At 49.8% G+C, this 27,782-nt stretch overlaps 1 protein-coding gene across 1 annotated transcript; it reads right to left on the minus strand.

Moving 5' to 3' along the window:
* Positions 1 to 852: 852 nt before the first annotated feature.
* NXN (nucleoredoxin) lies at positions 853 to 27,615 on the minus strand. The gene is made up of 8 exons (XM_061561896.1): positions 26,438 to 27,615; positions 11,961 to 12,078; positions 11,058 to 11,191; positions 9,669 to 9,769; positions 9,074 to 9,180; positions 7,922 to 8,101; positions 6,154 to 6,278; positions 853 to 2,393 (listed from the first exon to the last, which is right to left on the minus strand). Exons 1-8 carry the CDS (start codon positions 26,810 to 26,812, stop codon positions 2,211 to 2,213), a joined length of 1,323 nt encoding a protein of 440 aa, XP_061417880.1. The 5' UTR covers positions 26,813 to 27,615; the 3' UTR covers positions 853 to 2,210.
* Between the last annotated feature and the right edge of the window lie 167 nt (positions 27,616 to 27,782).

Consider the following 27,782-nt stretch of genomic DNA (forward strand, 5'->3'; position numbering starts at 1 on the left):
CTCTCTGAGTGATTGAGGACCACGTGTCTCTCTCTCCCCTCCACCTGGGCCCATGGCACAGGGCACCCCGCTGGCCCGCCACCCACACCGATACACCCCCCCCCCCTGCCCAGGGGTGAGTGAGGATGCTTCCCTGAGTGATACCACTGCCCAGGCGACACGTCATGTCACCCCCACTAAGCACACACACACACACATTGTCACCCCCACTATGCACGTGACACACACACACTTTATCACCCCACTGACTCACTGAGCACATGGCACACACAGTCACCCTACTAACCACGTGGCACACACACAGCTTGTCACCCCATTATGCACTTGACACACACACCTCGTCACCCTACTAACCACGTGACACACACACAGCTTGTCACCCACTAAGAACATGGCACGTGCACACACACATTATGTCACCACACCCCACTATGCACGTGACACAACCAGTCATCCCACCATGGAGGTGATTTTCCTTACCATCCCACTGCAGAGCACCCAACTCACTCTAAAATGTATACTGGGCAATGTTTTGGGCAAGCGTCCTTCTTGAAATGGAGCACTATTATGAAAACGGGCAGTGGTATTGATTAATGTGTTGAGTTCTTTGTTCTTTGTGCTTGTGTACCACTGCCAATGCAGTATAACATTTTCTTTAGTTTAACATTAAGGTTGGTTTAATAAGCAACTGCTGTATGAGGAAAAGTGTAATTTTCCAACTATACGAGATTAATTTTAAATCCTTTTCATTGACGTAAAATTTCCACCGCATTATCTAATATCACCAGTGTTCTGCAAATGGCAACAGTGACAGCTCACGAATGTGTATTTGCGTGTCGTGCGCATCACCAATTTCATAGTTCAGCTTGTTTTATTGAATGCATAGCAGTAACCTTTTTGTGTGTAACAGTACGCCATAAAGGTAAAACACATGTTATGCACAAATGTTGTAGAACCTAGAAAACGAAATAAAAAACAGGCAATTCTCATCAAAGTACAGCAATGAATACTGGTGTCAAAAGGGTGCGCCGACGACTGGAAAAGTTCTGCAAGAAAACAACACAGCCACCGCATCGTCGATGACAACCTCCTGGTACAACGCAGACTAGGACAATGGGAGACAGGAGGTACAGGATAACCTTTGAAAAAGTGGAAAAAAAATCTGCATTTTTTTTCAAAAACTGTAAAACACCATGCACGCTCCGACAGTGTGCATTGGGCAGTTTCACCGATAGTGTTTACTCTTAAGTGAACGCCTACTCTACACGTTACAATAGGTATAAATAGCCACTGGACTGATCAAAGGTTTCTGCCTTTGAATGGAACAAATGTTAATGACAGCAGTTACTGCAAGTGAATGATGGGACCTGTCGTGGGCAGTGGTCACAGGTGTGGGTCTGTGTTGTAATGTGTTGTGGTTATGTACAAATGGTGTTTTGTGTCGATGGACTTCAAGGCAACAGGATCGGAGAAATATGACCACTGTAATAAGATGGTCGTACAGAGGTAATCGTCGACTCGTTAAAACTGCTGGAGAAATGTGGGCGTCGGTCGTGAAACCCGCGTTGGGGTTCGCGTCCGCCTGGATACTTCGCTCGCCCAGACCCACAATTACTGCATACCAACAATATAAACAATTTAAAACGTCGAATTCATTATTTTCAAATTAAACTCTCCCTTCGACAAAAAAAATACTTATTCATTGGTGGACGTTAAACTACGGGTCGTGTTTATTTGTAGGCCGGGACGCCGAGGTCCTTGTGGCACCTAAAGGGACGATGCTGGTTTTGTGCGTCACCAGACTTTTACCTTCTTCGCGCTGCATACTCCACTCACGTTACTTCACCTAAATCCGTGCAATGCACGTGCTGTACCTTAGAGAATGGTGTGTCTCTGCTATCATAACAAAACCGTTATAAGTGATGAATCTGCCTGCAGTGGCCCCTAGGGGATGTGAATGGGGGTGATAGATCTATGCTGGTGTTCGCCACCATCGTACATCCGTCCATGCCGCGTTTCCTTAAGAGGTTTCGTTTCCCATCTCAATCGGTGACTACTCATGTGCGGCCATCGATCAAGTGTCAGTGTTCTCATCTGAACCCAATCAAGGTGGCTCCGCAGTTGTTTTCGGTCACGGTCCGTTCTCCACGCTCGGCCAAGAGAGATCTCTCAGTTTCTCTGGGGAGGGTTCCCGCGTGCCCTCGAGCTCCTCAGATGGGCTCGGCCTGCAGCTTGCCGTGCAGGTAGTCGCCCACAAATTCGGAGATGACGTGGCCTGTCAGCTCCTCGGCATCCTTCACGTACTTGACACGCGCCGGGATGTCCAGGATGGCTAGGAGTGGCGCACAATCCGGCAGCGCTGTGAAGTCACGGATTGAGTCTGCCATGTCGTCCTGAGCAGCCAGACCAAAAATAGGATGCCAACAGTCAGACGCGTAACCAGATTGATCAGACCAATAGGCGGCCCAACTTTGTGCTGTGCATTGGTGTAACATACAATGTATGGGTTGTCTTATTCAACTCTCAGTCTCGTTAAAAATATATATAAGTTGTATAACAAAGCTAATTCGTGCCAATATTAACTTTAACATTTACACAAAAGTATAATAAAATATACAAATAACTATGCAAAATATACTGTAACACAGACTTAAAAAATGTGTAACGTTGAAGCCAAATCTATCATGCGGACTTACAATACTTCCCCATTGTACAGACTTGGCCAAAGCAAAGGTTAAAACGACTTTTTGCCGGTTGATGGCTGAAATTGAAATGCTAATAATGTGCGTGGTTGTTCAAGGAAAAACAAATGTATTCAGCGATCGCGTCGCGTTAGGAGTGAAGCGTGAAGCGAAAGGCACGGACGGGCAGAATACACTCCTCGTGTGCATCGACAGAGAAGGCGCATTCTATCCCACGTGTCTGCACGCACATCTGATGTGAGGAGATAGGTTTCGGGGACACCCGGAGAGTTGTGTAAACCGTGTCACTCGAAACCACTGCCTGCTTGGAATCGGCGCACTCCCCCATGAGAACGTTTCAGAAATATGCAACGTGAAACCAAAAACCAGCCGACATTCTGCACACGGGCAGCCTCCCAGAGATTGAGCCATGAATTCCTCTCTAATGAATCAGGCTTCTATGGTGAAGAATGTTGCACTAAATGATACAATAGTAACCGCAGCTCAAACAATGATGCACTCAAATATTTCCTTTGTCTCCTGGTCGTGAATTTTACAATCGAGTTTTAAAATTAGCCGTCACAAACGTTCTTCAAATTACTTTTTTAAAAACCGCATTCCACTGGGCAGCGAGGTGCTGGCGAGTTTATTTGCACGGGGAGAAGACATTTTTTTAAATGAATGTCTTCACACGAACACAAGCCAAAGGGGTCACACGCTGGGATACTAATCTCGCACGGTCCATTCTCGTGTTGCTCGCACCTGACACATCCAGGCTATAGATCACTCGCATATAGAGTGAGTGATGCTTTTCTGCCAGTGGCATCGACTGTACAGTCTCGTGCATCCAAGGGAAGCCGAGCCATGAATCAAGCACGGCGCTGTCCACTCCTCCGATCGCTGGCTAGAGTCGCAGCAATATCATTTTTCACGATATGATAGGCGACATCAAATTTCACAATATGACAAATATCACGATATCAGTTTCCCCTCAATGTATTTCAAACTTGTACTGTATTCTGTTTGTGCCTTCTGTACTTCTGTTATGAACAAAAGTTACGTAACTCTTATGCAATTGCAGTTCGCTCAACATAAGCCTGCCACATAAGTCATATTATTAATGTAACTTTACAATCTATAACATTTATAATGTACATGCTGTCAATTATACAAGACACAAATAATTAAATGAACTACAAAAATGATTACGTCATACAATCACCATTCCGTCAATGACTGAAAAAAACACTTTAAAAGTAGTCATTTAAATAATAATATCATTATACACCTGAAACTATTCTGCTTTTGTTATTGAATAATTGTCAGGAAAAAATATTTAAGCAAAACTAAATGGTAATCAATATGAAATAATCTGAAAAGACGATACGATTATCGTGTACCTTGTATCGTACGATGTATCACACTATCGCCATATTGCCAGTAACCCTACTGCTGGTACGGTGCCGTGTAGGAGGTGTAGGTGGGTTTTAGAGGGTTCGGGGTGGGTGTAGGTGGGTATAGGTGAGTGTGGGTGGGTAGAGGTGAGTGTGGGTGGGTAGAGGTGGGTGTGGGTGTGTATAGGTGGGTATAGGTGGGTGTGGGTGGGTAGAGGTGAGTGTGGGTGGCTGGAGGTGGGTGGGTATAGGTGGGTGTGGGTGGGTAGAGGTGGGTGTGGGTGGGTAGAGGTGAGTGTGGGTGGCTGGAGGTGGGTGGGTGGTTAGTGGTGGGTGTGGGTGGCTGGAGGTGGGTGGGTATAGGTGGGTGTGGGTGGGTAGAGGTGGGTGTGGGTGGGTAGAGGTGGGTGTGGGTGGGTAGAGGTGGGTGTGGGTGGGTAGAGGTGAGTGTGGGTGGGTATAGGTGAGTGTGGGTGGTTAGAGGTGAGTGTGGGTGGGTATAGGTGAGTGTGGGTGGGTATAGGTGGGTGTAGGTGGGTGTGGGTGGGTAGAGGTGAGTGTGGGTGGCTGGAGGTGGGTGTGGGTGGGTAGAAGTGAGTGTGGGTGGGTAGAGGTGGGTGTGGGTGGGTAGAAGTGAGTGTGGGTGGGTAGAGGTGGGTGTGGGTGGGTAGAAGTGAGTGTGGGTGGGTAGAGGTGGGTGTGGGTGGGTAGAGGTGAGTGTGTGTGGGTAGAGGTGGGTGTGGGTGGGTATAGGTGGGTGTGGGTGGGTAGAGGCGAGTGTGGGTGGGTAGAGGTGGGTGTGGGTGGGTGTAGGTGAGTGTGGGTGGGTAGAGGTGGGTGTGGGTGGGTAGAGGTGAGTGTGGGTGGGTATTGGTGGGTGTGGGTGGGTATAGGCGAGTGTGGGTGGGTAGAGGTGAGTGTGTGTGGTGTAGGTGAGTGTGTGTGGTGTAGGTGAGTGTGGGTGGTGTAGGTGAGTGTGTGTGGTGTAGGTGAGTGTAGGTGGTGTAGGTGAGTGTGTGTGGTGTAGGTGAGTGTGGGTGATTAGTGGTGGGTGTGGGTGATTAGTGGTGAGTGTGTGTGGTGTAGGTGCGTGTGTGTGGTATAGGTGAGTGTGTGTGGTGTAGGTGAGTGTGTGTGGTGTAGGTGAGTGTAGGTGGTGTAGGTGAGTGTGTGTGGTGTAGGTGAGTGTGGGTGATTAGTGGTGGGTGTGGGTGATTAGTGGTGAGTGTGTGTGGTGTAGGTGCGTGTGTGTGGATGTGGGTGAGTGTGTCTGGTGTAGGTGAGTGTGTGTGGTGTAGGTGAGTGTGTGTGGTATAGGTGAGTGTGTGTGGTGTAGGTGAGTGTGTGTGGTATAGGTGAGTGTGGGTGATTAGTGGTGGGTGTGGGTGGGTAGAGGTGTGTGGTGTAGGTGAGTGTGTGTGGTGTAGGTGAGTGTGGGTGGTTAGTGGTGGTTGTGGGTGGGTGTAGGTGAGTGTGTGTGGGTGTAGGTGAGTGTGTGTGGGTGTAGGTGAGTGTGGGTGGTGTAGGTGAATGTGGGTGGGTAGAGGTGAGTGTGTGTGGTGTAGGTGAGTGTGTGTGGTGTAGGTGAATGTGGGTGGGTAGAGGTGAGTGTGTGTGGTGTAGGTGAGTGTGTGCGGTGTAGGTGAGTGTGGGTGGTTAGTGGTGGTTGTGGGTGGGTGTAGGTGAGTGTGTGTGGGTGTAGGTGAGTGTGTGTGGGTGTAGGTGAGTGTGGGTGGTGTAGGTGAATGTGGGTGGGTAGAGGTGAGTGTGTGTGGTGTAGGTGAGTGTGTGTGGTGTAGGTGAGTGTGGGTGGTGTAGGTGAGTGTGTGTGGTGTAGGTGAGTGTGGGTGGTGTAGGTGAGTGTGTGTGGTGTAGGTGAGTGTGTGTGGTGTAGGTGAATGTGGGTGGGTAGAGGTGAATGTGGATGGTGTAGGTGAGTGTGGGTGGTGTAGGTGAGTGTGGGTGGGTAGAGGTGAATGTGGATGGTGTAGGTGAGTGTGGGTGGTGTAGGTGAGTGTGTGTGGTGTAGGTGAGTGTGTGTGGTGTAGGTGAGTGTGGGTGATGCTGGGAGGCCTCACCTCTCCGGCGTAGAAGAAGTGTAGCGGCTGCTCCTCCCCCCGCTGCTTGTACTCAGCGATCACCTGCTCCGCTATCGGCTGCAGCATCTGTCTCACGGGCTCCAGCTCTTCCTCCTCGTTAGAGTCTGTACACGCCCCACATGGCCACATTTGCTTTGTTTAATGAGCTTGCAAATTATTAATTAGATTAAAATCGCGTATTGCGCTCCTGCTGCATGTGCTGAGTTGCACACGTAAGAATCGTTACCAATATATACGTAAATGTACATTGAAGCAAATGGAATAATTTATATAACCGAAACAAAACAAGGCAGTACTTTGGAAACAGTGTGCATATGAGACGTTACAAATTGCACATAAACGAGACATTACAAACAAAATAATCAATTTGTGAAAGGAATTGTGTCTAATACATCGAATCGTTGTTGGGGCAAATCATTAAGCATTCATTGTTAATGTTTAGGACTGGAGGATAATAAAGATTGGATTTCACAACAACCAGAAGCACACAAATGTACGCACTCATTGAAAACACACAATGATAGTTATGCATTATAATTACAATTCAAACAACTCGATGTAAGGATTAAAATGTAATTGTACTGCAGCGAAAACCTTTTTCTCAGACTCCAGACAAATTGACTTAATGATTTTCAGAAGGAATACCAAAGTGATTCGCGTCACTATTTCATTAGTTCCGACTGCATTTCAGCAACTCAGCACAAACAGGCAAAACATTACAGAAATCCTTAGCCAGAGAGGGCTAGGTAAAAAGAGACCAGCCTAGGTTTGTTGTTACCAGGATTATATAAATTGAGGACACAGGCTGCATAGGTGGGACACGGGTGGGACAGGACAAAGGGTAGTAAACCAAAGTCACCAATGCTAAAGATTCCAATGTGGGGCGCAGCGGGATCGGGGTCTCATGGGCAGATTGGTAGAAGAAGGCATTTGCCGAAGTTGACTGCAGCTCCATCAGCAATGGTGCTTGTGCAACAAATATCACATCAGCCACTACCGTCCTTGCGAAAACACCACTCCGTGAGAAGACCAAATACATTTGCAAAAGTGAATTGCCATTACCCTCCATGTCAGTTTTTATGCAAAACTCTGCAGTGGCCCACAGCTTTCCCACTCGATACCGGCTGTCTGATTTTCAGGCACCAACACCATCATAATCATCATCAGCCATGATTTGCAGAAGGCCTCCCAAGCCGTCACCACCTCTCACAATCCTGCAATGCAATAATCCACCAAGCACCTGCACGCAGAGGTCGCAAACGGGTTTTTATTCCTTACCCGTACCCGTACCCGGCCGCACCAGGGTCGCAAACGGGTACCCGTACCCGTACCCGGCCGTACCCGTACCCTACCCGTACCCAGCGGGGTACGGGTAGGGTACGGGTATCGGGTACCTGACTGCGACCTCTGGGATGAAGCCATGTTGCAGGCGCGGGTGGGTTGATTCTAGGAACTTGAATTGTGAGAAGAGACAAGACGTTGGGAAATGAGTAACAAACAGTTACTCACCAGTGACTCACGGTCTACCCATACCCGGCCGCACCAGGGTCGTAAACGGGTACCCGTACCCGGCCGGGTACGGGTAGCCGGGTATCGGGTAGGGTACGGGTATCGGGTACCTGGTTGCGACCTCTGCCTGCACGCGAGCCGATTTGACATGAACACGTTTGCTAAATGCAACAGCCGGCACTGACAACGCGCAATAGGAGACACAAGCTCCTGGCACGGCACACCAAGGGGCCCTCACCGACAAAGAGCACGAGCGCTGGCTCCTGGTTGAGGATCTCGGCGTTGGCAGCGCTCAGCATGCTCAGGGCACGCGGGAACCACGGGAAGAGCCGGCCCTCGCGGTCGTCCATGATGGAAACACGCGCCGCAGGAGTGATCACGCTGCGGTCCACGTCCAGCATGACGAGCGCTGGGATGCCTGGAGACATGCGGGGTCAGGGTTGAGGGGTAAATCAGCACAGCTGGAGAACTTGGGTTTGAAGCCAGCTTTTGGCGGCTCATGATTAAAATTAGTTCTTAAGTTTTGTGAGTTGATAATCTCAGCCCCAGTCACCAGTGACTGACAAAGAAACCCATGGACTCGCATAGATAGCCACTGTTTTATAGAGAGACTCGTAGACTTAAATGGAGATTCATAGATTCACACAGAGCTCTTTAGACACGTATAGATTGAGTTCTGATGAAGCTGGATTCTTAAATGTAGTAAGTTGACAGTCTCAGCCCGCTCACCACTGAGTGCCCACTAACATTGGTTTTTCACTCAGATTGGCTAAATTCCAGCTTTGAGAATTGAACATCATTTTCCTTGACACATTTTTCTGAGCACGGTGTGAGATCTCAAAAACAGTGGCGTGATATTTGCTTCCACAGGCCACTCTCTAACATGGGGTGATGCACTGCACTCCAAAAATTGCAAATGGACACTCAATCACGAACTAACGCCGTCAGCACAAATAGAATAAAATTGGCAAAAAGACAAAAATGTATTTGAAAAAACCACCCCCAATAGCCTAAAAACCTCTGTCTCTTCACTTCGAATGCATTCCCCACTGACGCATTAATAACTTTTATAAAAGCAGGTTCCGGAAGACCCGTGATGTCAGTGCAAATACACGAAAACACTCCCGACTCTGCTACAGCGCTCCCGTTTGGCACGATTCTTGCCGGACAAAAACCACACTCTCCACTGTGTGTGATGGAAGGGTGGGGAGAGTGAGGATGGAAGGTGAGTTGGAGAGCAGAATGAGGAGAGAGTGAGGAGCGAGGGTAGGTAGAGTGTTAATGCAGTGATGGGAGAGGGAAGGAGGGAGTGGAGAGTAAGGGGAGAGTCAGAGTGAGAGGGAGGGAGGGAGCAGGACGGGTGTATGGGAGGAGAGGGGCTGCTCGTTACCCTGGATGCCGTAGAGCTTGCTGAGGTTAAGCCGCCGTGCCGTGTCGGCGTACGGCACCGACAGCCAGGGCATCTCGCCAAAGTACTGCGCAAAGGACTCGTCTGACCTGGGGTAAATCACAGACATGCGTCGCGCCGGTCCCCTGAGCCTCACACGATTATAATATACAGTAATGCAATGTGGATTTACAAGGCATCTAAATGCAACCGTTTCTCAGGATGCTGTACAGACGAGCTGAATTGTGCAGGGCGGCCAGCGCGTTCTAGCTACCAGGGCAGTCTGCACACATGGTTACTATCGAACGGGTGTTGTATTGCAAACACAGCTATCTTGTGGTGGATTCGCCGCGTTTGAATAGTGGGATTGGCATGATTTTCTAACTGAGCGATAATTGACAGCGTCAAGACAACGCATGCTGTGACAACCACCATCACCACTCTCCTCGCGACTCGTTTGTGTATGGGGCAGCATCCATATGCCTGTGCGGTGCCTGTGCGGTGTCTGTGCGGTGTCTGTACGTCTAAGCTGGCGTCGCGATGCATAACGCGAGGGTCCCGGAGAGCGTGGCACACCGAGAGCGCTGAGCGAGCTCACCTGTCTGAACTTACAAATATGATCTCAAACTTCTTCCCGGACTCGCGGACCCTCCTGTACACCTCCAGCAGCATGGGCGTGAAGGACTTACACGGAGGGCACTAGAAACACGGACAAAGACAAAGTTATCCCATATAGCCATGCAGACTGTTAGAGCAACTGCTGTTGTGAGCACTTAAGATACTGAGCACAAGGGGGTGTGTTGACACCAAAATCATACCTGGCCACCTCTGTGTCCCCATTGCTATTTAACAACCAATTCAGGTACTCGTATGTGGCCGATTTAACCCAGGGGAGACCCAAGAAAAGTTCTGATACCACTTGCCACTGCTGTTAGCCGTGGCTGAATGAAGACAGCCATAAATAGAATTCAGGTCGCCAGGTTAGTCGTGAACTGTGGGCACCACAGTGCCACCACTACCCATAGGGAGCGTGCACTCAAACACACGCGTGACCCCAAGGGAAACCCAGAGCACAGGGGCAGACACGTCACTCTGCAACGATGCCTCATCCACTCACTGATAATTAACGTGCTCTCTGGTAGCACCGAGTCTCTTAGGAGGGGGTCACGGTACAGAACCGAGAGAACTATTTTAATGGGTTTTGCAGCTGCACTCGTTATTCTTCACCAATTCACAGAAACGGAAAAAGAAGCGATCGGCCAGTGCTGCCAAGAAGCCCACGTTGAATCATCACGGCACATTGGGGGCACACACACACACACACAATGGACAACACCACCGCCCCACCACAGCAGAGCCTGAAAAACAGGCTTCCCGTCGCGGCAGCGCCTGCAGACGTTTGCGTGTGCAGGGTAGAGCAGCGTGCAGCGTGCAGCGTGCAGCGAGCAGTGTGCAGCGTGCACCTCCACCAGGCGCCACGTTCGGGCGCACATCCCAAGTAATTTTAGCACGCACGCGCGCCCGCATGAGCAAGACAGCTGTGTACCTCTCTGATGGAGTGTAACCTCGGTGAAAAAAGTTCACGAAGAAACCCCCCCCCCCCTCTTCCTTTTTTTTCTAAACCCCCACCCTGGCGGCGTGACAGCTGGGGCTCCCGGCGCACGCCTGCCCTGTCACTTGCAGCAAGTGAGCGCAGTTCCCAATCAATGAAAAGCCAAAGCGGGTTTGAAACGCGACACCCTCGCCCCCCCCCCCCCCCCCTTGGCTGTGTTGCACACCGCAGGCTTGACTGCGGGCACAATCATTATACACTGTACACACACACACAAAACTGCCGCGGTGCAGTATATTCGTCAACGAAGGCAATCGTTGTGAAAATACTGTAAAACCATTGCACTCCGAGATGTGTGGGGAAAAAAACAAAGCAAAGGGCCTTTCCCTCTGACCTTCGACAAGCTGACCAGGTCAACATAACCCCACCGCTTACCCAGTTGGCAGCAAAGTACATCCCAATAAAGTGTCCTTCCAGGCTCGCGTAGTCGACGCTTTCACCTGACGACCTCAGCAAGGGCCCCGCGATCACCTGGCTGAAGGGCTTGGGGGTCCACGGGAACTCGAGGCCTGGAGTAGAAAGCGATCGAAAACCTTGGCTGTCATGTACGGTGCATGGACGCACCACTCGCCCTCCGACCCCCTCACACCTTCCCCCGAACACATTTCGCGAGAGAGCGCGGAACCTGCGGGCGACAAGCTCAACACCGCCGGACTTTCACTCCACCTACTAAGTGTATTTACAGTGCGCAGTTTAAACACACGGGAACATCTCGCCAAATATTTGGCAGTGGCCGGGAACCGAATACTAAGGGGGAGCAAAAGGGGCAATCTGTCAGCAGGGGTAGGAGGAGGGACCTGAGCTACTCGGCAACTTTTCACCATCTGTTAAGTCCATGCTATACGAGAAATTTTAGTGCAATCCTCATCATCAGCAAGCTTCACCGGCAATGCATTTAGCACGAGCAATTATGGTGAGTTGTACAGATATAATGACGGAGTTCTATTTAAAGACCAATATATTCTGTGGCAACTGTTGCCGGTGTAGATCGCTGGTGATGGTTGCTCCACAATTGCGCCGATTTATCACGACGTTTTATCATGGCAATTGGTTGATGCGCCCAAACACAGGATTGCACATTTACAAAAATATTTCAGGCCTTACTTGACTCAACACTGTGAATAGAAAATTGTCTTTAACTCCATCCAAGCAGCATGCATGTGGGGTGGAACTCATGATGAGTGAGAGCGAGAATGAATTTGTAAAGAGGAATAAATAAAATATGAGAAAAGTGTTGGGCATGGACGGGCCAAGCAGTGATGGCAGTGGCGTGCTCACCATTGGGATCCTCAGACACTAGCGCCACACCGTTCTTGGTGATGACTCGGCCTGATTTGGCGTCCAGGAAGACGAGAGAAGGGATGCCCGTGATCTTAAACTTTCGGCACAAGTTGAACTGCAAACAGAGACCGATGACAACACGCAAAAGGAATGCATTTCAGATGTCGCTTTAAGCACGCTATGCAGTACGCTCTGCAAGTTCTCTCACCGCTACATTCGCAGCAAATGTTGGGATCAGTCCAAAACAATTTGATTACACGTATAATAAAAATACATTTTGACTCGCATAATAAATACAACTCCACCGCTCCAGAGTTTCCTGAACAAAAAAAAAATCTTTCATTTATTTTTTTCTCTCCAAACAACTTCCTGAGGAGTCATAAAACACTTCCCCAAACCCAAAGCGGCCGTCTCTGTTGACACAGCTTGCTGTAGGAAGGGGCCTCTCGCAGCACACGCAGCACGAGCGCATCCCTAGCCCGCTAGTCCGGCCTCCTGGCGACACGCGGGGTGCCCGGCAACACGATCCCCCACGCCGTGCGCGCCATCATGCTACAAATTGCATCGCGCCCTTTCATCGTTTACAGCCGCTGGATTTCCTTGGAGTGGGCGGCAGCTCCGATCGCGTTACTCCGCTCCTTTGTGTGCCCGAGCACCGTTGAGCCGCTGTGCCAAGCGCTGCACCTCTCGCCACATCACCCCCCCCCCTCCCTTGACAGAACGAGCTACTCCTTGCCGCCCCCACCCTGGCAAAGAGTCGCAGATAGCGCTCAGAGACGCACGCCTGTGCTTGGCTGTCTGCTCGTCTGAATAACAAATAGCGCGTGCTGTGCCAGCCACCACAGCCGTGACAGCAGTAGACGGCATTTCACGGTCAATGGCAACCGCACATCCGATGGATATACAGAGCGCCACTATTTTCAAAGCACAGTGTTGCTTATTTTCATAACAACAAATTATCTCCATTGTGAATGAGACTGCCTTGTGATAAGCACTTTGTTTGTTTTTTTGTCAAGTTCCAAAACCGCTTTTCTCATGGTGTCTCTGATGTGGACACAACAGCGACAAGCGGGGCTCCGTTCGAAGCCATGACTGCGCTGGGACTGCGCTGCACGCAGCGTTTGTACAATCGCAGGCTGCGGCGGGGCCTGCACGTTGGCGATGGCGCCACCTTCCCGCGCACACATGACGCGCACGTCGCCGTGCACAATGCACGCGCTTCCTGTTATCGCTGCAAGTCCTCGTAGCACGAAAACTTCTGCAGGCCGCTCTTTGTTGTTGCGTGTTTAAACAAGCGCGTTCCAGCAGTGCCAATATTGTGACGTTCCGGCGTTCACCCGTGTCACCTCCGGCCGCCTTGTCACACCTGTCGTGATTATGCTTCATCTGCTGGAAAGTCAACTCGGGCAGGAGTCCAATTTGCTTGGTATTTTGTGCACGCACATGAAGACGCCACACACACCGCACCGTTGGGATGAGGCCCCATGAACGTATATGCGTGCGAGAGTGTGGTTTCCAATGCCAGAACCCGCACAACCCCTCTGCTCTGCTCCCTCTGCATAACCCCATCCAGTGGTGCCGGTGACGATGCACACAGTCTTGCGATGGGTGGGGTAGGGGTACACCGCTCACTCCTCACCACCCCCAGCCAGAGGTGCCCACGACACTTCCTGGAGTTGAATGGTGTCAATAAAACACGCTGGGATTTTAAGAGAGGTCGCGGGGGGTCGCGTCCAACCAAACAATGAATTCAGGGGTCGCAAACGGTCGGCGCTGCCTCTGTAGAACGATGCCTCCCGGGGAGCGCACACAAGTTTACAGTCTCGATCTTTTGGTATTAAGCCCTTTACAGCCGGCCCCAGCGTGGGTGTTGAATTCAGAGACGACTATCGAGTTTCATAAAGAGTGTTCGCCACGCCGGTAAAGCAGCACGGGGCACGGAGCAGGGAGTCGCGTCACAAAACGGGTTCCAGCGGCAAAGCCAGAGGGCCTTGCGTTTATTCAGCGAAACAATATTTTTCTACATCATTAGTCAAATACACAAGAGCGGAGGGGGGAAAAAAAAAAAGGCTGATAAAATCATATTTCGCAAGTGCAGCGTTGAAAAAATTATAAGATTAACATGCCGGGGTGCAGTGGGGGGTTGGCACCGCTCAGTTACGCTTGCGCCAGGCAGGCCTCATGTGGCACAAGATTTCAGGGTTCTTACGAGTTGGTGGAAATTCCTGAGGCTCAACGCCCGATTTAAACACCCCTAGCCAAAATTGGGATGGGGGGGGGGAACTGGAGGCAGGAAGAGCACATTAATCTATACAGCAACACGTACGTATGGGGTTGTTCTTTAGTTTTTCAGGATTCCGGTGTGAGTGATGTTGCTCACTGGAACTCAGTAAAGACGGAACGCGACTCTGACCCACGCCGGCCCTCGGCTGCCACCCCGACTGTCGCTAACGCAGGTGTGCGGTGGCGGTGGCGTGGGGGTGACGCTCAGGGGGATTAGCGTCACTCGTCGTGACTGCACCAGGCAACGCCGCCACCTGCAAAGACGCGCAGGATCAACTTTCACTGCCGATAACTTTCCTAGGTGCGACACACACTCACTGCAGCCTGTGTCAACATGGGACAGGGTAGACACGACACACGCTTTTACAAAAATATTACACTAAGTACATTATTACCGGCACGGTTTACACACAATACGTGCGTTTATGTAGGCACATTAAACCAATGAATACAAGAATGCCTTTAACGAATGTAGGAATCAATGTATTGATTAGAAGAGTTGTTTATGCCCACAATACATGCATTGAATGGCTTATCATACATTTCAACAAACTATATTGACATATGAAAATTATATTATTGTTACATTGAGGCTCATGAAGCAGACAAAACTAAACAAATGCAACGCGAAAAAATGAGAAGCATTACAATTGAGGCGGTAAAAATAAGGGCAAAAAAAGCATACATTTTTATAATAAACATTCCTGAATGGAAATAGCGTTGACCGCGTGCTGTGGTGCCTGTGTGTCGACAGTGCACGCGGAGACCGTGGGTGGAACGACCCATCAATAAATATCGACTCTTAAGCTCATGATACATGCATCGAATTGCGCGTGTAAGAATCAATGGGTTGAGATTCATGTGTTGTGTTCAATGGGTTGACATCTCCTCCGAAGCTGCAATTGGCGTCAACATTCACCGCAATGTATTAAAAAACAATCGGTCCCAAAACAAATCACAGCCGTGAAAGCACAACTTCCTGAAGAAGCTCCCAGCACGAGGAGAAAAACGTTGGACATTGTGCCGAACGATGCACGGCTCAACCCACCGGACAGCTACACAGCGCAACCACACAAACCTACGCAGTCGCAGTATTACATTGTCACATCGCCAAGGTGGTGGGGTGGAGGGAAGTGAATCGCTCTAGCCCTGGACGAGACACTGTGTCGGTGTATGTGGAGACCGCGTGTCGGAGTGTGTGTGTTGGTGTGTGCAGACTCCGTGACGGTGTGTGTGTGTGACGGTGTGTGTGTGCGTGACGGTGTGTGTGTGACGGTGTTTGTGTGACGGTGTGTGTGTGTGACAGTGTATGTGACGGTGTGTGTGTGACGGTGTATGTGACGGTGTGTGTGACGGTATATGTGTGACGGTGTGTGTGTGTGACGGTGTGTGTGTGACGGTGTGTGTGTGATGGTGTGTGTGTGACGGTGTGTGTGTAACAGTGTGTGGGGACGATGTGATGGTGTGTGTGTGACGGTGTGTGTGTGACGGTGTGTGACGGTATGCGGGAACGACGTGACGGTGTGTGTGATGGTGTGTGTGTGTGATGGTGTGTGTGTGTGACGGTGTGTGTGTGACGTGTGTTGGTGTGTGGAGACTCCGTATCAGTGTGTGTGTGACGGTGTGTGACGGTATGTGGGAACGACGTGACGGTGTGTGACGGTGTGTTTGCATGCCGCACCGGCTGGTCTCGGGAGAAAAGGCATCAGGAGTGGGGAGGACGTTTCTCTCATTAGCCCCCCTTTCCCCCCTGGGAATCACCAACCAGACTGTCGCTAGGCAACAGCCAAGACCCCTGCTGTCCAGACACTGTGCCAGAGAAAAACAGACACCGCCGTTTCTTTGGGGGGCACTGCGTGCAAAACCACAATTATTATGTCTGTCCTTGCACTTTTACCTTTTTTGTGACCCCATGGCACAGGTCTCCCGAAGCCCTCAAAGAGCCTAAACGACAAAAAAAACCTAAAATGTTTGCTATCAACCAAAGACGCAACAGCCCCACAAGCAAAAGCCACGGTGGAGTGGGTTTACGACTTTCGGGCACGCACAGTTTGTGTACAACCCAGATAAGCGCACGCCAATAAATTCACCCTGGAGCGGCTGGCGCTGCCTGAAAAAACACACATTAGGCCAAGAAATGTTGTGCTATACTGCCATAAGGCACAACGCATTTTTGTGCGTGCGTGTGTGTTGTTTTATCTGGCAAATTTAGCCCCAATTATTTATTTATCTCGCCTCCAAACATCTCGGTCAATCGGAATATCGTGGGCGAGCCAACGAGAGGGCACCTGGTTCTTTTCACGCGACTCCACCACGCTCTCAACCCGGCGCCCCAGTGCGCAAGTGGCTGAAAGAAGCCAGCGACAGACCGCCCGCCGGTTGCCGTCCTTTTCCTTTCTGGCTTTTTTTTTCTTCCACGGAGCGCCTTGGGAGGTTGGCTGGCCTGGGGGGCCTGAGCAGTCACTGTTTCCCGTTCTGCTTTGCTGCGAAATTCCTTGGCCGTTTCTCTCGCTCCTTACCAAGTGGTCCCTGCCGCTGCAATCCTGCACGACCTGGCTACAGTTACACGTTCGCTTTGCCTATTGAATATCACACGGTTGTCCTCTGGGTACCAGTACTAATGTGGGAAAGTGAGTGTCCACCAGGGCTGTAACAACTCACCACCATTGGCAATCGGTCAATTGTCACGATACGAGTCAAGAATTAAGTCTTCTTTATAGCATTGCGATGAATGTAGTGGCCTCTAGTGGCTGGAGAAGTTCCATTAACTCGAAACGTACAACACATTTTTTTAAATTCTGATTCTTGCGCGTACAATTCAAAGCATGTATCGTGAGCTATAAGAATCGACATGGGGTTTCCGCAGTTAACATCAGCCCCAATACAAACTGGGCTACAGGACGGCAAACAGTGGATTTTTAATCTATCTGTGTAGGATTTACCTCGTGCTCAGGATTGTTTTCCCCGGTTATCAGTTTCCTCCCATATGAAGTAAAACACTCATTCATGGAATTAGCCACACATCCCAATCCAAGGAACTCGTGGAAACGTGTTGAGTGCTTGGTGAAGCTTCCCTGGTTGACAAGAGGGCATAATTATGATTACTACTACACATGAAGATGCTGCTCTGATACTTTGACAACTCCAAGTTCCTTTAGTGCCCTGACAAATAAATTAAGCAAGATTGAGTCAGCATAGGGGCTTTCCTCTAACCCAGTCTTTCTTGTCGCTGCAGATCACCAGATCAAAGCACCCCAGGGTCAGGCTGGGGATTAAAGCAGCGAGCCCGGGACACCAACTCGGAGCTCCGAGCCTACCCTGCACCCCTGACTCAAGACTCTCAAGTTGCAGCTGCTACTGCTGCTACAAAGAGGGCTCATAGTTGAGCCCGGAGCTGACACATAACCCCGGTGTAGAATGCTTCTGAGCCAGGGGAAAGAAACATCCAAGTTTCAGACAGGCAAAGCCAATGCATCCTGTCAAACAAATGAGAAGAAGCCATCATGGTTAGCAAGCGGTGGGAAACACGGGGATAAGCCCGAAGCTGACAACTGCCATCACTAATAAGAAAATTAAATCTTTTCATCTCCGTCATTCCTCTCCCATCAGGTTCAAACTCTGACCCTTGCCTGTTCCTCATTTACGACTGTGACAGGTTGAACTTTTATCAATCTGTTGATGAGCCGCTGAGCCCTGCACCCTCTCTAACAGTCGACAGCACCTGGTAGACAGACACGTGGGAGCCAGGGAGGGCCGACCAGACCACCAGCGCCACCAAGCTAGGCTCCACTCAGGAACGCTGCTGCACCCACGGCATGACTAACGGCACCAGCAAGAGCGCTCCAATACCACACACGCACGCCCTCATGGCAAATGTAATCTGGCAGGGACCCGTGCTTTAGGCAATCAGGGATGAGATTATATACGCACACACTTAGGCACACACGCACGCAACCAACGCTGTATGCCACGGCAGCCACAACCCATCTCAGCATTTATACTTTCCAGACACCGACAAGAATGTGTCAACATTTATGGAGTAAAAAAAAATCAAATTTAATGAGAATGCACGCAGAGCTAAACTGAAAACCACACAACCAGCGCACAAACGGCATTTTCTCATTGTCCCTTGGGCGAGGAGGGTATGCGGGAGGGGCTGTGTGAGAAGAACATGCTTCGGAGACGTGACTACACTCTCCTGCAGAGCTGCGTGTTGCATTGTAGTCTGCAGAGGATATCACTCCTGATTTTTTTTACACTTTCTCAGGCTAGCAAAACTCCAGAAAGTTAAACAAATGGACTTTGTTGCGTCTAAATTCCTTAACTTTCTCTTTTTTCCAGTATTATTCCCACCGTGCTCTTAGCGTCAGATTATGAGACGAAAAGCTATCCGCTGGGAACTCTTGCAGAGTAAGTGCATCACCCCGTATTACAGAATGGATGTGGCAGATATCAGAATGCGACGTCTGAGATCCTTTAAATTGACCTCTTGTCCACACACTAGGGGCACTGTACTCTTTTTCCATGCATCCTGCTAGAGGTGTCCGTCGGATGACAGGCAAGATATTTTTTGCATTATTATTCGCAGTTTGAATTTTGTCAAATTAAGTGAAAATCCAAAAGTGATGGCTTCTTGTTCGTAGTCACTAGTAACTGAGCTGAAACCATCAACTCATGGTACTTGATGGCATAGTTAATTTACAAATTATTGGGTGACACTCCATTGGCAATACTCCTACAAAGTACAAATGACGAAGAAAAAAAATCACCAAAAAACTGTCAATAACACTGCCTCAAAAAGAAGAGCATATAATATGCAACGTTTCAGGCATTGGCCCTTAATCACAAAACATAGAAAGATAGAGTGGATAAGAGTTGCAGACAGCACTTTATATACCATTGCGGCCGACAAGAATTACATTTGAAAACTTTTCCCCGATTTAATCACAGGGTGCTGAAGCCCAAACTTAAACCCGTGATCTAAGCTGTGCCTACCGGCTCAGCGCTCTGACTCCAGAGTCGTCCGGCCACCATAGGTTTTAAACATGGAAGACGTGGCTCAAATAAAGACGCCAAACCACGTCTCGACCTGAAAGGCAGTTATCAGCCACAATTCAAATCACAATGCAGATGCAATAAAGGAACGAGGAAACATGCAGTCAGCAGTTTTCACGAGGTCCTAGGGAGCAGCCAGGGGGGGGGAAGCTGCCTGTGCGGGTGGGCGACCCACGCAGTCACTTCCGCACGACTGCGAACCTCATCCAAGCGCCCGCCAGTGCATGTTTACGCACTGTACATGTGCAAGCACGCAGCTTCAATTAAGCGCTTCCTTAAGCACGAGCTCTCCCCTAACCTCGCCCCGTCAACTCGTACGGCAGATTGCTCCCAGGTGCGCGGCCGCATCGCACGGAACCCGCTAGCCCGCCGTGGGCACGCGTGGCTTCCCATGGCATGGCACGACACGGGGGCTCCTGCCGCAAGCAGCAGCAAAGCTGCCATAGGTAATCCCCCCCCTCCCCACTTCGAGGAGCTCACCCGCTGTGCCCGGCCGATACCAAGACCTCGGACAAGCCTCGACTCCTTAACTGCGGGGATAACGAGCAAAGCCGAGCCCAGGCTGAAGCGCTTCCAGAAAAGAGCATTAGCGTGCGGAATAGGCCCAATCTGTTTGTCTAAAACCCACCTTTATCCTGGGCAGCGTGGGTGGGGGGGGTAAGATAATCCTCCGACTTTGTGTCGAGGCTGTTTTCAAGTCTCAGAAGTTACGAGCTGAACCGAATGAAGGCCACCGCCCTGCGATTTGCTTCTCATTGGGGTCGCGTGTGTTCTTAATTAAACAAAAGCCTCTCTACTTGTGCAGCCGGCGCCGTCCCACGCGCCAAGAGCTGGCAGGAGCCGTGCGGGACGCTGGGGATTTTGACGTCGAGGGCCGCAGTAGACACTGCTAATGAGAGGGACACGACAAAATGGTGTCGGTTACACGAACTGCTGAAACCCTGCTCATTGCACACACATATTTCACACTAATTGCCATTTAATTTATATGCCCAATTATGAGTTGCCATTTGAATATGCCTTGAAAATAATTAAACATAGCACCATAATGAATGTGTTGGTTGGGGGAAGAAAAACAACTCGCAGCTCTCGTGCGCCTGACAGCTGTGAGAGAATGAGTCTGGTTACTCTGGTTTACACGTACAAGGCAAACCAACACGCGCTGAAGGAATTGGCCAAACATCCCGAATGCAGAAGGCCCCTCCTGATTGTCTATTGGACGGGTCTCCAAAAGGCTAAGGCTCAGTAAGGAAAAACATTATTATTTAGACCTAAATAATAGAGTGCACAAGCGTGTAGACGAATAAGTGCTACCGACCATCCACGCTATTAGCCGACTCGTGCATCCGTACAAAAAGAAGATGTGTGCAATTGCCGTCATCTAAAGACGCACAATGTGCCGTGACAGGTTTCAGACATGACGAGCATGTATTAACTCATCACACCGAGCTCTCAGTGGATAAACCACAGGATGTGGGTTAGCAATTAAGACGGAAAAATAATGCATAACAGCGGAGGTCTCAGCAGCTGTTTTTCAAACAAACGTATCACAAGGATGAGCGGATAAACTGCACAGCATGCCCCCCGCAAGGCAAGCACGCAGTCTCTTATTTGACTTCAAATATCACCACGGTCCGAGGTCAAACGCGGCCCCAGCTGGGGTCTCCGTCTACACGGACTGGAGATCCTCCGCACCGCATGGCTCGGGAGGGAAGCTGCTGTGACCCCAACAGCAAGCGGGCGACCTCCACACACGCTTCTGATGAAATGTGACGCGCGTCAGCTTAAAAAATGTGTTCCCCCCCCCCCCACCACCAATTATATTCGAACCGTCATGTCATCAGACGAAGAATTTTCCATTTGAAACTCTGGCAGTGCACAACACTGCACGTTTTTATAACGGACTCTTGACGGTGGAAGCATATACAGCATCCGAAGTCGATTGAAAAGCTTATTATTCGCACCATGTGGCACGTCGCATGCCCTGCTACAGTAATGCACTCCACAGCAATCAAACCAACATTATTTTATTTCTCAGATAGAATTTCCTTTAAAAAATCCTAATTAAAATTTTCTAAAAATTCATTTTATTGTATTTTTTTCATGCCGCCATAGCCAACCAAACATCGGCCACCAACTCACGACACTTGAGAACCCAGTTCAACCACACGTGGTTGTAGCCTGGATTCGAACCCGGGCTCTCAGTGGTGCCGGCTCGGCGTCTCTGACACGGTATTAGCCCCCTAAGCTGTCCGACCTCCTCACACGTGCCACGTCTAAGCCTCAGCATTACGCCGAGGAGGAAGTCAAGCGAGCGACCCGCAAAAAAGCACATTGTTTTGACAGCCCTGGAGCAGGCGTTTCCAGCAGAGGATGGCAAGCGCATGCACGGGACGCTTGGCCAGTTGCGAGCTCTGGGTTCGCAGCCTCTGAATGAGACGGTCAAAGGAGGCCCATTAACGAGGTCGCTGAGAATGTAAACGGCCAACAGAGCATGGCAACCACGCACTGTGGAGATAATAATCTATCTCGTGAAACACTGTAAGATGGCGAACACTTGTTGAGGATTCTGCAAATTCCTGCCACCCCAAACCGCAACAATTTCAAATTCACATCCGATTGAAAAAAATTCCCCTAAAATTATTTAGCGTGTTTTAAAGTCTGCAAATGCAAAAAATATGACAGTGATGTGTGTATCATGAAAGTAGTTTTAAGCCAGTGTAAATACATTTTATTTAATTGCTCTGAGGGAGGGTTCAAACGTTCCCTCTGGTGAGATGGTTCACTTAAACTTTCACACGAAGAGAAATAAATTGGCTCAGTTGGACCGAATTAAATAAACCACTCTTGTAAACACAGGTTATAACGATGTCTCAAATATAGGACCAATGATAACTCAGGAGAAGGCAGTAGATATTCTTAACGCTTTGGTTAAAACTGTTTCACGACAATCTATTTAGATTTTCTTACGTAACAGGTACGGTTTTTTGGTTGACCGAGGACAGGACGCTCTTTCTTCACAGGCTGTCTTCTCACGCGGTCAGTCGAGTGTTTATGCTACGCATTCCGCCTCCATTCCCACTGTAGTTATCCACGTTGGCCCCACGTCCACCCTGACATTGATCCATTGATTTTTCCGCAGAATCTGCTGCGGCTGGGGAGCACATGTTAATGCGCATCTAATTGCGCAATGGCTTCAACTACGCGCAGTTTCCACGTCACCCCACTTGTAGGCAACTGCTGTTGCTGCAAATCGTGATCAATATCCACGTGCATGCCTACACGTGTCCACCGCTTGGCTGTGAGTACATTTCAAAGTTAATATTTTGTGGGAAAACATTGAAATAAAGTTTGACATCATTGCAGAAGATGACATTTTGGTTTGAAACTCTCACTCGTGTGAGTTGCACCACTCTGTCAGTGAACGGTCCCGAAAGATGATGTTGCAGAACTAACTCTGATATCCCCGCAATACACCACGGGTTTCTTTATCCATACTGGGGGCACACTCGAGAACACTTGTGAAAAGTTGTTGAAAGGGATCACTTTTCAACATTGCTACACACATGCACCTGAATGCACACACGACCAGTTTGTGGTTTACAGCATTTATCCTACGTAGGTATATAATTAGGTCGCTCTGGATCAAATAAGTGATGACAAGCACCTTTTGGTATGAATTACCACATTTCAGACTTTGGTTATTTGAAAAGGAGAATTTGGTGTCACTCGTTAATAAAAGAAACGGGCCACACATGCAAATCCAGGACTCTCCTAAAAAGCCTTTAGACTCTTCGATAAGGCTTTCGCGGATAAGTGGCATGGTTATTACTGTTAATTATCACGGCTGTGTAACCAGCAGCCCCTGGTAGACCTCACATTGAAAGCACAGCTGTTTTCAGGTTGCGTTTACTGTATATTAAATCCTGATACTCTATAAAATACTCCAAATGGAAGTCCTAATCCCAAAAAGCTGTCCGTGCCATCTTTCCTATCCATGGATGTAGTGCACAAATTAATACAGAAGTTAAGGTCGATCATCACCAACGAACGTTATCAGCAATGCTCTTTCGAATTGGTTGCCGTACAATTGTTTTCTGAAGCAAATTCCATCACTCTATGCCATTTCCATACAAGTGGCCATAACTGGTCATAGTAAATGAATGTTGCTGGTGCTGCTTGCCATAACATTGCCCGAATGTATGTATCATGGCCTTGTAAGCCCCAGAAAAAATACCAATTAGAGGCAGAAGCATTTTCCAGTATGGGCAGCTTTACAGACGCCTGGGATTACTGATGATCATGAGTACGGCAACGACGATGGCTGCTGCATGAAAATTCCACTCTCTGAGAGGTATCAATTAAATCAACCATGGGTCCTTTTAGCCAGATTGATCAAATGTATTGGTATGGACGTGGATGTTGGCCCGCTTACATTTTACAGCACACCGAGTGCAAATATAAAGCAATAAACCCGACCCATAGCAAACAATAAAGCTTGAGAATAACCTGTCATTACGCCGCAGCACATGCGTTGTGATCAAGGCAACGCAGCAAAGGCAACATAGTGCGCAATGAGTGCATTCCACGGGGCCTTTAGTGTACCTGTTACGAGTGTAAATCTTTGCGTAGGTGCAATTAATTCACTGCTTGCAGGAAACACTTCGACACGAAACACAAATGTTTGTAATACTAATATAACCTGAGGAGGCAGTGGTGTACAGACCAAATATGCCCCTCAAACACCAGGTGTTCTTCACTAACAAATGCCTTCAAACAAAGGCAAAAAATAGGCGAACGTTTCAGGCAATGGTCCTTCTACGGGAGACAGTGAGCAGCCAAGAACACTGCAAGTGACTTGTAGCAAGCAAATGTATTTTCCTGTGCGGTGGCTAAAAAAAACAGGAATATTTGTCCAGTTGATTTTTTCCAGGCTGAGCGACCGTTAGGCCCAAGAAAGGATTTTAAAGTGACATTTACAGAGAAACGATAGGACAGGATGCAGTCATGGACATCATTGCGATAAAAGGCGCACTGTACTGTGCGATGCCATGAGCCGGTGAACGGTGATGATGGGTGCACAACTCTGAGAAATCTGTGATGGATATGTACGTGTGATATTTGTACATGATGGGCTTATGATGGGTATGTGTTTGTGGTGAATGTGAGTAATTGTGATGGGCCTCTTGTGTTTTTGATGGGTCTGTGTCTTTATGGCAGATCTGGAAGGGATATGTGTCTCTAAACGGTGTGTGTCTGTAATGAACCCATGATGAGTTTATGTCTACATAATGAGTCTGTGTCTGTGATTTGGTCTGTGATGGGATTGTCTATGTGGTAGGTCTCCAATGCAATGAGTCTGTCTATTTGATGGTAGGATGATGGGTTTATGTCTCTATCGTTGACCTGTGTTTGTAATGAGTGTGTCCGCTATTTGGTCTGTCATGGGTGATCTGTCTGTGATGGCTGTGTGATGGGTCTCTGCGTGGGTCTAACTCTTGAAATGGGTCTGTGATGGGTCTTTGTGTCTGTTACTTGCTCTGTGATGAGTCTGTCTCTTAAGATGAGTCTGGGACTGGGCGATAAGAAGTTTCCAGGATGTGGCGGGAGACGCAGAGCCTTGGTGGTCAAATCAATGCGGAGTGTGGATGACAAGGATGGCAGACGAGGCGATAAGGCAGCTACGGTGCAGTCTCGCCTGTCACAATAGAGCTCCATGTGGAAATAAACCGGGGATCTCACAGCGGGAATTGATTGACTGACAACCACCAGGGATGAATTGGCGAGCAGATAATTGATTGTGGCTGACATCAGGTGTCAATCACCGGATTAAGCGAGGCATAGAGGGGAAGCACAGGCTAAAGGAGACATGTGAGGGTGATCATAAAGATGCTGGTGGTGAAGTTGATTGTAATGCTGATACTAGTGATGAAGGTGATGGTGGTGGTGATGGTAGAATTGGCAAGAGTGACGGTTAAGGTAGCAATGGTGGTGCATTGTGAACGTGAAGGTAGTGATGGAGATCTAAAGATGGTGTAGTTATTCACGATGGAGTGTTCAATGGGGGAGGTGAGGGTGGGATGAGTGACGGTGTAGTGTATAGACAGTGGAGCTGATGGTACCATTAAAGATGATATGATCAGAGTGGAATATATGAAGGTAGCATCAGTAACGTGATTGTGGATTCGATCGTGCCAAAGCTAAGAGTGATGATGGTAATAATATGAATGGTGCTGTTGGTGATGGATAGTAAAGTTAATCAAGTTGGTAATGGTGGATTTGACCGTGGTAATATTGACGGTGGTTGAAAAAGTTATATTGTTTATCCAGTAAAGCCTAAAGGTCTCAAGACACTTGCAGGAGGGGACTGTATTAGAATGTGTGCCAGTGTGTTTGGCATCTCACAAATTTATGATCTGCAGATTTTTCAATTAAAATTCCAAACGCAACACACTGCATGGTGGCCAGATGGCAGTACAGCAAATGGATTAATGAACTAATCTGTTAGGAGCTTTGAGTGTTATCCTCTCAATGATGATTTTTCTCCAGGTACTCTGGTTCCTAGCTCATACAAAACTCCCATTAAAAAGGAATTGGTCGAACATTTCAACGTGAAACCCTTCTGAAAATTGATCAACTCCAGGCCAACCCAGCATATCTGCCAAATGTACGCTCGACTGTGCCCAATATAATCCTCGATAATGTTGAAGCATTTTTTTTACTTGATGTCCACATGTCCCCCATGCAGTCTCAATAGTTTCTAACCTGGTCAAGGGTCAATTACTCAGAGGATGCTACTGTTGGGTCAGTGTTCCATTGCAACCCTGTGGGTGTATGGATTCCCACCTCGAGACCCACCAAAACCTCCCTCGCCTTACTCCATCCATTCATCTCACCTCTCTATTGTATCCCCCACCCACCCCCAACTTCCTCACAGCTAACCTCACCTTTAATTTGATTTATTATCACTCACATTCCCCCCTCTCCTTACTCTCAGTCTCACCTCTTTCATCCCATCCCATAACAGCTCCTCACCACCTCTCCCACCACTCCCTCACCACCTTCCTCTCACCAACATACTTCCAAACCCTCACCGTTCATTCTAGCAAACCCTCACCGTTCCGCACCATTCTCACCTTACGCTGCCGGTCATCGAAGGGCAGAGCGGGCCAGGGCATGTGCTGCCTGTGCTCGGTCCACTGCTGAGCGTCCGTGTCGGACGAGACGAGCACCACCTCGAGGCGCTCCCGCAGCTTGCGGTAGAAGTCCGCGAGCAGCGGCGTGAACGCGCGGCATGGCGGGCACCACTGCGCAGAGAAGAACAGCCCCACGGCGGAGAGGCCCTCTCCGGTCAGGGTCGCCGTGGGGAGGTCACCAACTCCCGGGGTCACCGCGGCGGCCACGGCCCCGGCCACCTCGGGCCCGGGCTGAGCTCCTGCCGCACCGCCGTCCTCGCAGCTCACGGGCCGCAGCAGCCGCTCCCCGAGCAGCTGACACAGCGGCTCTGCCATCCCCCCACCACCACCACCCACCACCACCACCCTCCTCCTCCTCCTCTCACGGGACGACGATGATGCTGCTGCTGCTGGAGGTGGTGATGACGGCGCACGGCAGACGCGAAGGACCGAGCTGGTGGCGCTGGGCTGGTTGCGATCGGTTGGGGTGGAGCAGGAGGAGGAGGAGAGGGGACCCCGGGCGTGAGCAAGAGGGGGTCTGGGGGGTGAGGAGGGCTGAATGGAGGGGGAGGCGGTGTAACGAGAGACACGGGGTGAAGGAGCCCGATTGGAGAACGATGGGACAGGCGGGAATGTCCAAGAGAGCCACGAGCGAGTGACTGGGGGAGGAAGCAGGAGATGTGAGTGGGACCTTGGAGGAGGCAGCGATGGTGGTGGTGGTGGGGAGGGGGGCAAGCGGGTGGGGCGGCACCCTGAGAGCAGCGGCTGGAGTGGAGTGAGCCAGCCAGCTGGGGGCAGAACGATTGGGATGGGATGGAGATATTGGGATCCTGTATCTGGAGGAAGGGGGTGCAATTCAAGGAGCTAGAGGGAGCGGTACAGCTGGGCTTGGAGGGAGCTGGGAGCCTGGAGAATGGAGCTGGAGTAAGCGACAGACTCTAATGAGCTAGGGAGCTGGAGGCTGGACACTGGGGCTAGGAGCTGGACCACTGGCGCTTGACACTGGAGACTGGAGCTAGGAGCTGGGATTTGACACTGGGGTTGTCCACTGGAGCCCGGGACACTGAATGGTCACCGTGGCCAGCTGGCTGCTGGAGGGAGCGGCCGCGGGGGGGGGGAGAGGCCCCCGCCCTCGGAACCCGTGGCCTCGCCCCTTCGCTCCCCCCCCCCGCAAAGGCGCGCACGTAACGCGCGCTCCCATTGGTCAACTGGCGGCGAACGTCCGCCTGCTATTGGCGGGCGCCTCCAAGCGCTTCGCTCCGATTGGCTAATGTGCTGCGAAGGAATTCGGTGGCCCCGCCTCCAA

The sequence above is a fragment of the Lethenteron reissneri genome, chromosome 28, assembly GCF_015708825.2.
Source record: "Lethenteron reissneri isolate LAM-NWPU_2019-01 chromosome 28, ASM1570882v1, whole genome shotgun sequence".
NCBI lineage: Eukaryota > Metazoa > Chordata > Hyperoartia > Petromyzontiformes > Petromyzontidae > Lethenteron > Lethenteron reissneri.

Bases quoted from the DNA above. Each gene is read 5' to 3' on its own strand.
- NXN (XM_061561896.1), bottom strand. From the start codon at position 26,812: ATGGCAGAGCCGCTGTGTCAGCTGCTCGGGGAGCGGCTGCTGCGGCCC. The intron at 9,770-11,057 runs GTAAGCGGTGGG...CCGTGTTTCTAG, and splicing joins TGTACTTTGCTGCCAACTGG to TGCCCTCCGTGTAAGTCCTT. The intron at 6,279-7,921 runs GTGAGGGCCCCT...GGGCGTGTACAG, and splicing joins AGCGCTCGTGCTCTTTGTCG to ACTCTAACGAGGAGGAAGAG.